Source organism: Opisthocomus hoazin, chromosome 4 (assembly GCF_030867145.1).
Source record: "Opisthocomus hoazin isolate bOpiHoa1 chromosome 4, bOpiHoa1.hap1, whole genome shotgun sequence".
Lineage (NCBI taxonomy): Eukaryota > Metazoa > Chordata > Aves > Opisthocomiformes > Opisthocomidae > Opisthocomus > Opisthocomus hoazin.
Genome location: NC_134417.1, coordinates 24694692 through 24706715, shown reverse-complemented (window position 1 = coordinate 24706715; position 12024 = coordinate 24694692). Strand labels below are relative to the sequence as shown.

General features: G+C 42.0%; 1 protein-coding gene across 2 annotated transcripts in view; it reads right to left on the bottom strand.

Annotated features, from left to right (window-relative positions):
* The window catches only part of GOLIM4 (golgi integral membrane protein 4), a 35971-nt gene that overhangs the window by 6099 nt on the left and 17848 nt on the right, over positions 1-12024 (bottom strand). Inside the window, exons 3-12 of one of the 2 annotated variants that reach the window (XM_009940079.2) lie at positions 11405-11454; positions 10614-10667; positions 9951-10101; positions 8531-8613; positions 7925-8008; positions 4864-5031; positions 3713-4039; positions 2231-2469; positions 982-1061; positions 375-487 (exon numbers count right to left, since the gene is read on the bottom strand). In XM_009940079.2, coding sequence (XP_009938381.2) covers positions 375-487; positions 982-1061; positions 2231-2469; positions 3713-4039; positions 4864-5031; positions 7925-8008; positions 8531-8613; positions 9951-10101; positions 10614-10667; positions 11405-11454 — 1349 coding nt within the window. The remainder of the gene's footprint in view (positions 1-374; positions 488-981; positions 1062-2230; positions 2470-3712; positions 4040-4863; positions 5032-7924; positions 8009-8530; positions 8614-9950; positions 10102-10613; positions 10668-11404; positions 11455-12024) is intronic. The other variant, XM_075418369.1, reaches the window with a different exon arrangement.

Sequence of the window (12024 nt, the reverse complement as noted above, 5' to 3'; positions counted from 1 at the left end):
CTCTTAACTAATGAAAAATATTGCCAACGCTCTTTTTGACTGACCACCAACGAGTTACTCCTGCTATTTTTCTGAATCCAAGTTTACCTGTTCAAGTCCCAGGTAAGTCCAAGTCCTTCATACCACCCAGAGCACAGATCAAAGGAATGTAGAAAAGCAACTTGCTTCCAACAAGGAAGCTTTTTTTGATTTCTTCTCAAATCAGTAAGGACAACTTTAAATAGATCTCAGATGTAGTTATAAACTGTCAAACTTGTCTTCCTAGCAGACCTCTGGTTCATCTTATTTCTGTAACGCGCAATTATGTTAGATGAGACTTCTGGGTTCTCACTTAAGTAACGACTGCAATCCATGGCATCTTAATTCATACTCACGGATTCATCAGCCCGCTGATTTTCTACTTGATGCTCTGGTTCTTGCTGTTCATTTGCATTATTTTGATCATCATCTTCACCTTCATCCTGGTGCTGGTTGTCACGTTCATAACCTGACAAATTATTGACATTATTATTGTATTACAGCCATTTCTAGTTAGCCCTTTTAAGAAAGTCTCCTATACGCTAGCTTCCATACGTGCTTTTAGCAGTAGGCAGCCTTTACCCAAAGAGCTAACCTAAACCTAGAATGCTAACAGAATTGTTTTACTGCTGGTAGGAAACCGACACTGAAATATTACATAATTTGAAGAGATCAAACCAAATCCTAGGCAGAGCCAGGAATGTAACCAAGATCCACAAAGCCCCATCCTAGTAGCTTAATCAAACGGACACTTTTCCTTTCAGGAATGTGGATATGATCTTTAGTAATATCTGTATTTCAGTCAGTTGCTCCAGCCAGTGGTATGTGAGCTTCTGCTTTTAAATTGCGAGTTTATATTTGACTTGAATCCAAACTGGATACGAAATGAATACTAAATTCTCACATGAAAGGCAGTACACAAGGGAACCTGTGAACACGATAGGGACATAGATTTTATCTTACCCCCTTCCTCTTCCTGAACGCCTTGCTCTTCTTCCCCTTGTACAATATCATGATCCATGTTATCATAATGAGTCCGTTGGCTGAGAAAATTAAGTGAAAACACATCATTTCAGTTTCAAAAATGTGTGGGTTTGCTTTAATAAACAAACCATCCTACTTCATCTCTGCCTCTCCCAGCTCCTGCCAGAATGGGCTCCAGTTTAGCTTTCTATTACCTGGCATTTTCTCACATCATCTTTCCTGAAATATACTTTATGGAACAAAGACTTTCTTGTCCTACTATACTAATGTCTGTGCTTGTATTTCTCTGTGTATCAATGGGATCTGCCTAAGCTAGTATATTCCATAATCAAAGCACAAATACTATGAACTGGAAGCAAAGAACCTCTCAGATAAAGGGTCTTAAAGACAGACTACATGGATCGGTTATTCGGTTGAATTAGCAGCTTTAGCTTTCATCCTGGAAGGGGTTTACTTGTGTGGTTCTTGCAGGACTGAATATTTTGACTATCAATTTATGAAAGGCTTTCATACCAAAATCCATTTAGAACACGGGTCAAGTTAATAACTAATATTTCAATGTTTCAGCAAAGACAATTCAATGGGCTTAAGATTCCAAAAGACAAAAAATTGTCATGAACAATCTTAAACTAAGCAGAAGCGTAAGGAAATGTGACTGGGGGGTGAAAGGCACGTAGAAGCTACAATGCCATGAATGTAACTGCATTCACAATTGCTTTATGATACTAACGCAGGGTGTTGGAGTCTCCGAATCATGGTTTTGTCTCTACAATGCAAATCACACCAGTCACTCTTACTTAAAGACAACATCTCACATTCAGGAGGAACTTTAGCCTACGTACCTAATGTGTATCTGACACTTGAGCTCCTCAGTAATACAAGATCATAACTGCTTAGCAGAAAATAATTATTAATATAAAACAAGCTTTAAGACGAGAGCCATTGTATGCCAGAAGCCCCTAACCTCTCCCAAGGATGTGCATGGCAATGCGCACTCGTTACTCCAGGCTTCAGAGGCTTCCATAGTAAAAGGAAAAAAAATAAGGAAAAACCTCTTTAAACTAGCGATCAGATTTATCCTTGGGAAGGAGGAGATGAGGCTCACCGAGTTCAGTTTTGGGGCAGTCTCAGTTTATAGCACTAAACCAGCCCCTTTTCAAAGGTGGTATGGTGGAAGCCATAAAACCCAGAGCACAGACCACGACAAACTCGTGTAAAAGAATTTAACCTTAGCCTGTTTTTATAGAGTTTTTCTCCTTGTTCTGCCTGTTTCTGCAGCTGAAGCTCTTTGTCCTGAAGCTGCTGCTCTCGTAGTAGCTGTCCTCGCAGTCTTTGCTGACGTAGCGATTCCTGATGTTCTCGTAGCTGATCGGCTTCCTCTGCTCTTCGGGCTGCAAGACGTTGCTGCTCTAGCTGTTGCTCATACGCTGCCTTATGTCTTTTTGTTACAGCTTTTGTTGATGTTATCTGTCAAAGCAACGCGTTAGTCATAGATTAATCATAACTTCAATGACCAGAAACAAGCATGCAGAAACCTGTGACACGGGGGAAAATTATGCCGATGCCACATGCAATAGGCAAAATTACAGCAAAGTTATTTTAAGTTTTCTTCTCTCTGCTTAAAGTTTAATTATTTTTTTGAACACGGTCTGCAAGTGTTGGGGTGTTTGTGGAGGACATGCGGAAGGAAGAGGAGATAACGGGCTGAGGGAAGCCATGCTTTTCTCACCCATCAATAATAATAGCCCCCCCAAACATATTACCAGTAAAAGGAGGTTTTGATGGCTGACAATTAAGACAACAAATATGCTTCCACTGATTTAACTGGTCATTTCAGTAGGAGTTGCTCTGAGCCTGAACTGAGACACTGCACATTTTTTTACAGTCAGCAGGTACAAACTAACTCCAGTTTCACGGCTTAACCTATTCCCCTGCACCTCTCCAATAATGGCTTCTTATCACACTGGAGCTACAGAATTTATCTGCCAGGAGTGTATGTGTTTACAAAGCCTAAGGTGAGATCAGTAAAATATATTTTCCACTGGAGATCCGATCTAGAATGCAAACCCAGGATTTGCTGCTGGTTTTACTTAGAGTCGCACAGAGCAAGGCTTGCCATTGCCGCGCCCTGATTTCCCGGGGCTATTTTAGTCATGTTCATTTGCAGTTCAAATTTCCTGTCAAACGACAGCGAACATCAAGATGGAAATGCGTTTACAGAAGGTAGGTATACCTGACAAGGAAACACGCTGCAATTTGCTGAGATGCATCAAATTAGTAAGGCAGGACAGCTCTCCATCAAAGTGCTGAAGAGAAGTCTCATTCTATCTTCTTCCCACCAGCTGCCGCAGGCCTCAAATTTAAAGCAGGAGATGGGATTCAACCTGACTGCTCGTTTTTTCCATCTGTCGCTTTTTATCAGCAGAATTAATGTTCATTAAGCCGCATTTGGCAAGCGCTGCAGTATGTTTGTGCTGAAGTTGAGCCCGAACCCTATGCATACAAGCGCTTTGAATCTCAAACTTTCTACAAATGTGCCAATAATTTTATCTGAAAACCAGTGAGTGCTCCGAATCCCAAACTCTCTACAAACACAACACTGATTTTACCTAGAAATGGGCAAGTGCAGTACAGGGCCAGCAATGATAAGAGATGCTTCCATTTACACAGCAAATCTCCTCAATTAGTAGAAAAGAAATGAGCTCCATACCTCTGAATGAAGATGATCACCCAACATGTTGGTTTCTTCTTCCCTCTGTTCCTGTTTTTTCCACTCCTGCTCTTCTGGTACTTGATCCTGTTCCTCCTCTAAGTGCTCAGGCTGACCTGCCTGCTCCATTTCTTCCTCTTCAAGTTCTTTTTTGCGTTCCTCTTCAACTTGATCAACACGTTGCTCATCATCCTCTCCAGCTTCTTGTTGCTCCTGAATATTTAGCTCTTTGGCATGCTCATTAGCCCTTCTCTGCGGATGAAAAGGCTCAGCTCTGTCCTCTTGTTCTTGGGTATTTATTTCTTCTCTGTCTCTTGGCTTCTCATTCTGCAAAGCATACACAAGATTATGTGTGTGCAAGATATTACGGATTTCATACTTTCAAGAGAGCCAAGGACCAGATACGGACACCTTTAATCCAGCCTGCAGCAGCGCAGCTCTAGGCAGGAGAGCCAAATGCCTGCTTTGGAACAAGCTACCCCTCCCGCCAAATGGTATCACCGCCTGATTCTTGGCTCTCCACCGCTACACAAGGTGGTGTACAATTGCACCGCAAAGTGGGCTAAGCCTCCTTTTATCTGAAATAGAACAGAAACCTATTACAATTCTGTATCTACTAAGGAAGCTTTGCGTTTTTATTTCCTGCAGGTTCTGCTGGCCAAGAACTCCTGTAAAACAAAACCACAACTGATACTGTAAGTTCTAGACTTTACCCACAACTTTGCTTTTTTCCTTTTTGAACATTGGATGGTGTGCCAATTCCAAATATACTGACTTTAAGTGTGCTACTGAAACTTTATAAAACACATGAAAAGTCAGTTTCTTCAGAACTTGTTAAAGCTTTTCTGTAACATGACATATCTAAAATTTTAGAGACCGCTTATTATCCAAAAAATTAAGATCTTCGGCAACTTCTTAAAACAGCTTACATAAACCAGTTCTAAGCGCATTTACAATAATGTAAGAAAGGTCATCCTGAATATATTTTCCTACTACTTAGTAAGATTAAACTGTTCCTTACTACCTTAGTCAAGAACTGACAATCGCATACAGTTAAACAGCTGCTCCTGTTGGAGGTTCAGCACGCAGCCAGTATTTTGCTGAATAGGAACCATCTCCTATAGCCTCCGTAGCCAGTCAGTACTTTGTACCTCCTCATGCTCCGCACCCCCAGCTTCACGGCGCGTTGGGAGGTCGCTGTGGGGAGACGGTGCTCGCACCTCCGGTCGCTCGTCTGGTCGTTCTAACTTCTCAGGCTGTCGGAAACTTGGCATTTTGTTGAGTGTGTCCTTCAACTGTTTGTATTCCTCCACCTGGGACTAAAGTCAACACATTAATTATAGTGTGTCCAAATCCATTTCTTAATAAAACGTAGTCACCTTGGAGTTAACTTGCTGGCAAGACATACAGTAGAAAGACTCGATATTCACATCGGAGCAAATACCAGGGAGAAGGGGGGGGAGCTTTTAAAATTGGTTGTTTCCACACACTAGATAGCATTGATTCATCATGGTCTTTGCAGCCAAAGTGCGCATGCATACAAAGTGTATTAGAAAAATCTCTGTGGGAGAAAGATGAAGATTTGATTTATTCATGCCAAGCAGGAGAATTGTCAAAAGGGGATGATGCATTTTCTTGGCAGAGTAAAGCGAGGGAAATCAAGAGCACCACAACTTCTCCTTTACTGGTATAAAGAAGCCCAGTTCTTTCAGAAACAGTCGTTTTAAAGTAGATACACACGTCATGAAAATGCCAAATCCTCAACATTTAGACAGGTGTTACACAAGACAACAGCCAACATACAGAACTGAGGCAAAGAAAGTCATAGTGCACCTTTGATGAAAAGCAGGAAAAAAAGAAGGAAGAAAAAAAGAGAAAATATAAATTTCTAAAGTTTTCCTGAAATGCAACAGTAAAATGTTGTAATTTGATGTGCTGTCTAACTTTGTACAAGATCAGGATACTTTCAAACAGCTTTAAAGCCCAGTGTGAGAACCCAGACTCGCTGGTACACGAGTCCCTGTGCATACAGCCTGTCTCGGAAGGTGGAGTCTGGGGGACGGACAGGGTTTGCAGAAGCTGAGCAGCTGCACACACAAAAGGCGGTGCCCCACGAGAGGCTTTCTCTGTTGCTCCAGTGGAGCGGTGGGCGTCCTTACTACCTGTTTTGAAGTCAGGGGTGCACTTCAAAATCCTTTTTAAAATTCAGGATAAAACTGGCTAGAGTTTACACTCCGTGACTGCGTACGTCATTTTGTGTGTCGTGTGGTATCATAGCAATCAATAGTACAGCAGACAGGCACGATGCATTGCCGTACAATGCATAATACTCATACGAAACAATATCCACAGTGCTACAGATTGACATGATGCAATGCGTAACAGCTCCGAAGCTAGACGCACCTCGAAGCAGCTTCAAAAGACTATGGCATCCGTTAAAACAGACGGGCCTAAAAGCAAAGCAGAATGCACAGTAATTACTCTTGTCATTCCAGAGGGATACTTCTGTTTCCTGATTAACTGTTGGAGAGTCCAGTAAGAAATTTGAGAGGAAAAAAGAAATAGTATTTATATAACACAAGACTAATACGCAGTTCTCTGATGGGTTCGTTTTCCCCCGCTCACTGACCACGCAGAGACTAATACACTAGGATGTTTAAACAGTGCACGTCCAGACCAGAATTCAAGTACTCCGTTCCACTGCACGAGTCGTTCTCAGCTGAACATTGTGATTCAAGGCCACGGCCTAAAAGGTATTAATACTGGCAGAAAGACAGGCTTTATAAAAAAAGATAATGAATCTGTCTGGGTGCTTCAGCTATGGAAAAGTACAAAGATTACAATGCCTTAAAGATTCAGGTCACAAATTCATTAGTGCAGTATTGACTACTGATATTTAATTTCTAGAATACTCTTAGAAACAGGGGGATCATTTATTGAGCTGCGTGTCTACGCGATAATCCCTTGTGAACTTTCTGTAGCTGGTTTGCAGGAGAAACTATGCAAGCGTGCTAAATACTTTCTGTTCTGAAAGAATGTGCAAGACCCTTCTGTTGCAGGAAAGGTTCTCCAGATGACAAATGCCACATTCTGACTGCAGATAGAAAGGCTTTGTGTGCCACAGGTTTTCTAATTAAAGAACTGAATCAAAGCCAGGAGAAGTATACGGAGCTTCCCTTTGGATCTGGTGAACCTGAAATCAGACCCTGCATCCTCCCATCGTGGAATTTTGGATGTTAGCAAATACACAGCGAGTAGCTAATGAGGCCAGTGGGAGGAGAGCTTAAAATTAGCTGCCAGCAGGTTTTAGTACTGGAAGTTAAGGTTCTTTGTATATTTAGTCTATGAGGGACTTTCCTGGATGTCCCCTGTTTTTTTAGTATCTACACTTACTGACATGCACATCAAGCAGAATTGGGGGGGGGGGGGTAGCAGTACTACAGTACTTGTAGTGCTGCTAATGATCTTGAAGGCTGTGAAAATACTTAAATGAAGGAAATTAGTCAGGAATAAAAATAACTTCACTCTGCCTCATTGCCTTCCCCTCTGATCTTTCACCAACAGTCTTCCTCTGCTCCAACGTTACTCCTACTTTCAGATTCCCTGTGGCCTACACAGCTTGTATTGACACACCTGACTGAATCCGCAATGGCCTAGCGCAGTTTGCACTTCATGGATAGCTCACTTGAAAATGACATTTAAGAAAGGTAATGCTGCTGCTTCTTTCTAACTAATTGGAGTTCCACCTGGAGTTTACGTTCCTCCATCTACTCTACCTCTGTCGCGCTGATGTTCGCAGCCTTACAAACCTTCCAGTCATACACAGAGACTTTATAGTATATCCAGGTCTTTATAATGACACACGTGAATGTCAGAGTGCGGGATGTTGAACTAACAGAAGTTCTAGCGGAGAAGACAGAGAAAGAAAAGTATTCGACAGCTCTCACGGAAGCAGAGATGCTCTTCTTGTCAGTCACACATGCACTCCTGGGCCTATAACGCAGCTTTTTGTTTTCCGACAGCCCTGTGATTCGTTGCAGCTTGTCCTTAAGCGCAACCCTCTACCTCATGCATCTCCCTGCAGCGCGCAGCGTGGTGCCACCTGCGAATCCCCCATGCGAAAGGCTACATGCACAACGGTCCAGTCGGCTGGACTAGGAGAAACAGGCTGGAGGAAGGTCAGAGCTAGCAGGAGCTGCTTTCCTTGCTGACCTGCGCAGCAGCCAGTGCACTCTTGTGGTCTTCCAAAGTCACTACAAGCTGGTTGTGCTGGGAGAGTAAGTTCTTATGCTGTTGCTACACAAAAAGAAGAACATGACACGTTTCACATAAAGTTCAGTCTAAAGGTAAATTAGGCAGCCTGGGGGATTTTGAATTAGGAAGATAATTCCATTTATCTCGAAAAGGAAAGCCTGAGCTGGAATGACAGCATTTATTTATTTAACATGGAATGCATATTAAACAGACAGGGAAAGCGAGCACGCCAGGAAAGAAAATTTGGAGGCTGGGATCTGCATACCTAAACTAAAGTTAAAAGTTGGAGTAGATGCTGATGGACGTTTAAGAAAAAAATAGAGCTGGTAAACATTAATTTCGGCAAGCTTAGTTTGACAAAACACAATTCTTAACTCTTCTATACTAAGTACTTTTTTTCTTTTTTAAATGAGCATGTGCCTAAAGTGCAGGTGGCAAAAGAGAAGAAATCCTGTTCAGCCATATTCCTCTCCTTTTTGCCATGTAACGGGAACTACAAGTCTTCAGCATGGCTCATTTCTGGTTTGTTACAGTCTTGACAACTCTCCTCAGAGCAAAGCCTACCTTGACATCCTGTAGCTGGGTGTGAATGTCCTGGTGAGCTTTTCGCAACTGTCTGTTCTCCTCCCGTAAGTTATACAGGGATTCTGTTTAAAAGAAGCGACATACAGAATTTAAACCCAGTCAGATTTACAATACTAGATTAAGCACCAAAATTAAGACTATTACACGAACTACATGACATCCTACACAATTGCTATAGTAAACATGGATTAGAGTCATTGTATGGGTTCTTTACGTTACATCTCTCCCCAGCACTATAAAAATCTTTACGTTTTCAGGCAGAAAATTGTAAAATTTCATGAAATTTTATATTAGTGCACCCAGCCTGCAACTGGAATTATGCATCACTGTTCCTGCTGGGGATGGCAGACGGCTAAATTCATTATGGTAATCTGAATCTTTAAAACGCGGAGAGGAAGCCACCCTCCTCTCCTCCTCCACATTGCATCTGTGAGCGAGAATTTCATGTCGTAGGACTCCGCTGTTCCTTCAGAAGAGGTGCCCAGATGGCCAGCATACTTAAAAAGCTTCATGTTCTGGGACCAGGGAGAGGGGCTTCTCTTCCCACTTCTTACATTATGTTGATGTGGAATATTGCAAGCAGCCACAGGCAAGCTCTTCCCACACTCCAAGCTGCTACGCTGCAATTCAGCTCAGTCCAAGAGGAGCTGTATGACTCCACTGGTGTGGTGCCAAGGCAGAACTAACAAACACAGCCTCTGCCTGCAAAATACTGCACAGACGAAACTGCAGACAGCTCCAAAACTAACTTGTGTGTTAGGGACACATGGCAGAAAGCAGACGAAAGCCCCTGATAGGGAGAGCCCCATCCTTTTGTTCTATGCAATGTGTAAGTAGGATTGAAGGGGTCTGCGGAGCGCAAAGAAACTCTTTAATGGGAAACTGGATGCCCAGAGTAAAAAACGAATACATCATCCAAGTATACACGTGCAACATGTTTCAGAGAAGCTGATACATACAGAGAAAATGAGGTCTAAAATGTACATAAAGTCACATCATAAAAAAGTGCAATCAAATCTCTGACAGAGTGACAAACATTCTTAGATTACTCTTTGTAAATGAAAAGCACAGATGCAAATCGATTTTTCCAGGTTTATACAAGTCTTAGGACTAAAAATGAAAGACTGGACAAAACAGCCACTAACACGTGACAGGCTTTTAAACGCTGTGTTTCTTACTATTTCCCTACTCTAGATAGAAACACAAAGCACACGCATGAATAGGTTTCAGAAAGAGGCCACAGGAAACCATCAAGAAAAGGTAAAGTTATCCGGAGGGCTAAGACCCATGAATGACCTGTTAGCGAGAACAGAGACGGCGCCTTTCTGTCTCACACCACACAAAACTCAACGATAAATCCACATTTTAATATGGGCAGCCAGATGCAGGTTGCATATACCCTTCAGCTTGGAGATCTCCTGCTCCTTCTCCTGCTGCAGCTGTAAGTATCGCTCCTTGTGATCACTGAACGTTCTGCTAAACTCTTCTCCTTGTTTTCGGTGATCTTCCTCAAGGTCAGCATGCTGTTTCTTTAGTTCTTCATGTTGACTCTGCGAACACCAAGTTGGACACTGGAACAGTTCCGTAACTGCGTATCTGGCTAATATTGTCTTTGGCAATTTGTTAAATAAGTCCAGATGAACAAGAACCGTTCATAACAAGAAGTTTTATTATTCAAAGCATGCTATTGCAGCTCCTTTCAAACACAAAATGATCTCTGTGACAAGCAGTCTCCTGTTCTAGGGCTACGTCACCTCACCATGCAGTTGCACTGTCCCACTGGGAGCTGCTGGACGCGCGTCTCAGGAATTCCTTACACGCAAAACTATGTAAAGTCTGATAAATCAGCGTTCCATCCAAGTAATTGCATTTGATAAGATTAAATTACTCACTGGAAAGCCTGACTAGGAAAAGCTGCCGTAAATCATCTTTTGACGGTACTGTTGTGAGAGCAGGGCACCAGTGACGCACTGACGTTCTGGAGCGAGCTGCCAGAAGCCAGCGAGGCCGCATCTCCCCAACACAGCAGCGCCCTGCAGAACTGGGGATCCCGCTGACCTACCTTCAGCATCTGGTGCTGTACACTCAGCGCGCTGTATCGGCTGTTGGAGTCTTGCTGTAGAACGAAAACGCTAGTGTTAAAAAGATCAACACCGTCCCTCCTCCAGCCCCTGTGCATGCGGTTACGCTGGAGTCACAAGCCAAGGGACCTAACTCCCAGGAAACAAACTCATCTCTCCGCTTGCCTTGGAACATAGCAAGCATATATACTGGGCACTTACAGCAGCAACGATGTATTTTAACTTACGTTACTCAGCTCACAAACTGCTCCCTAGTTTCAACGTGAAGTAGCTATAAAATCCTAATTTACACACTTCTTATAAAGAGTTCTCTAAAGGTCTCTGCTCCTTTTCCACATACAGCTTTCCTTCCAGCACTTGGTATATAAAACCAAGTTTCTTGATGGTTTTATACTTGCCAGCTGCAAGGCCACGTGTTAGAAAGTTGTCACTGTTGTTTTCCCTGTGGACTACGCTACAAGAAGGTTTCTAATGCCTTCTTAGTCCCCTTTCCCTTTAAGAAAAGTAACGTTCTGTTTGAACTACCAAAATACAAACAGGAGGATATTTTCTGAACTAATTTTCTCGAAAGATACTAGTATCTCCTACTACAGCTGAAATATTAGGAATTGCAGAGCACTTACGCACGCAGAGTAGAAATGGAATGAGAGCTCTCTCAATTAGTATTTTGCAAGACCTTCCTCTGAGCAGTTCTGATTGCAAAGCATTTCCTTCTTCTTGTAGCTCAAAAAGCATCAGCTATTAAAAACTTGTACGAGGAACGATGACTTACCCTTCCTTTATTTAGCGTTTCCTGTGCTTCTAGTTTGTAAACAAGAAAATCTACAACATAAAAGGGAAAACACTGATAGAAAAACCCACGAAGATTAGAATCTGTACTTAAATAACAGAACTGTTGCATACGTAAATTCTTTTAAGACTTGAATACTTACACAGTTACAATTTGCCACAAGATCTTCAAAAAAACTAAGGAGAATTTAACAAAATGCTCAGATTTTGACAAAGTATTTTCATTTAAAAAGTCATAGTTTCATAAAATATTTTCATTTTAAAGTTTCATAGTTTCACAAAATATTTTCATTAAAAATTTCACAACTTTGTGTGAGATATAGGGGGTACAGGCTCAAGACTATGGATGGATAATTAAATGTTATATGAACTCTCTCAGTAGAGGTGAGGTAGCATCATTCAAAAGGAAAAGGACATTTATAAATCATGTGTTCTTGTATTAAGATTAAAAAAATATGTACTTTAAGAAGCGTGAAAGTCTAGACTAAGCTTAAATAAAAGACAAACTTCCCCTCTTGTTCCTTGATCCTCTTTTCAGGATTTGAAACTGCCGGCTGGCCTTTGCCGAGCAAGGGGACAGCTCTGCGCTAGATGGCACCAGCC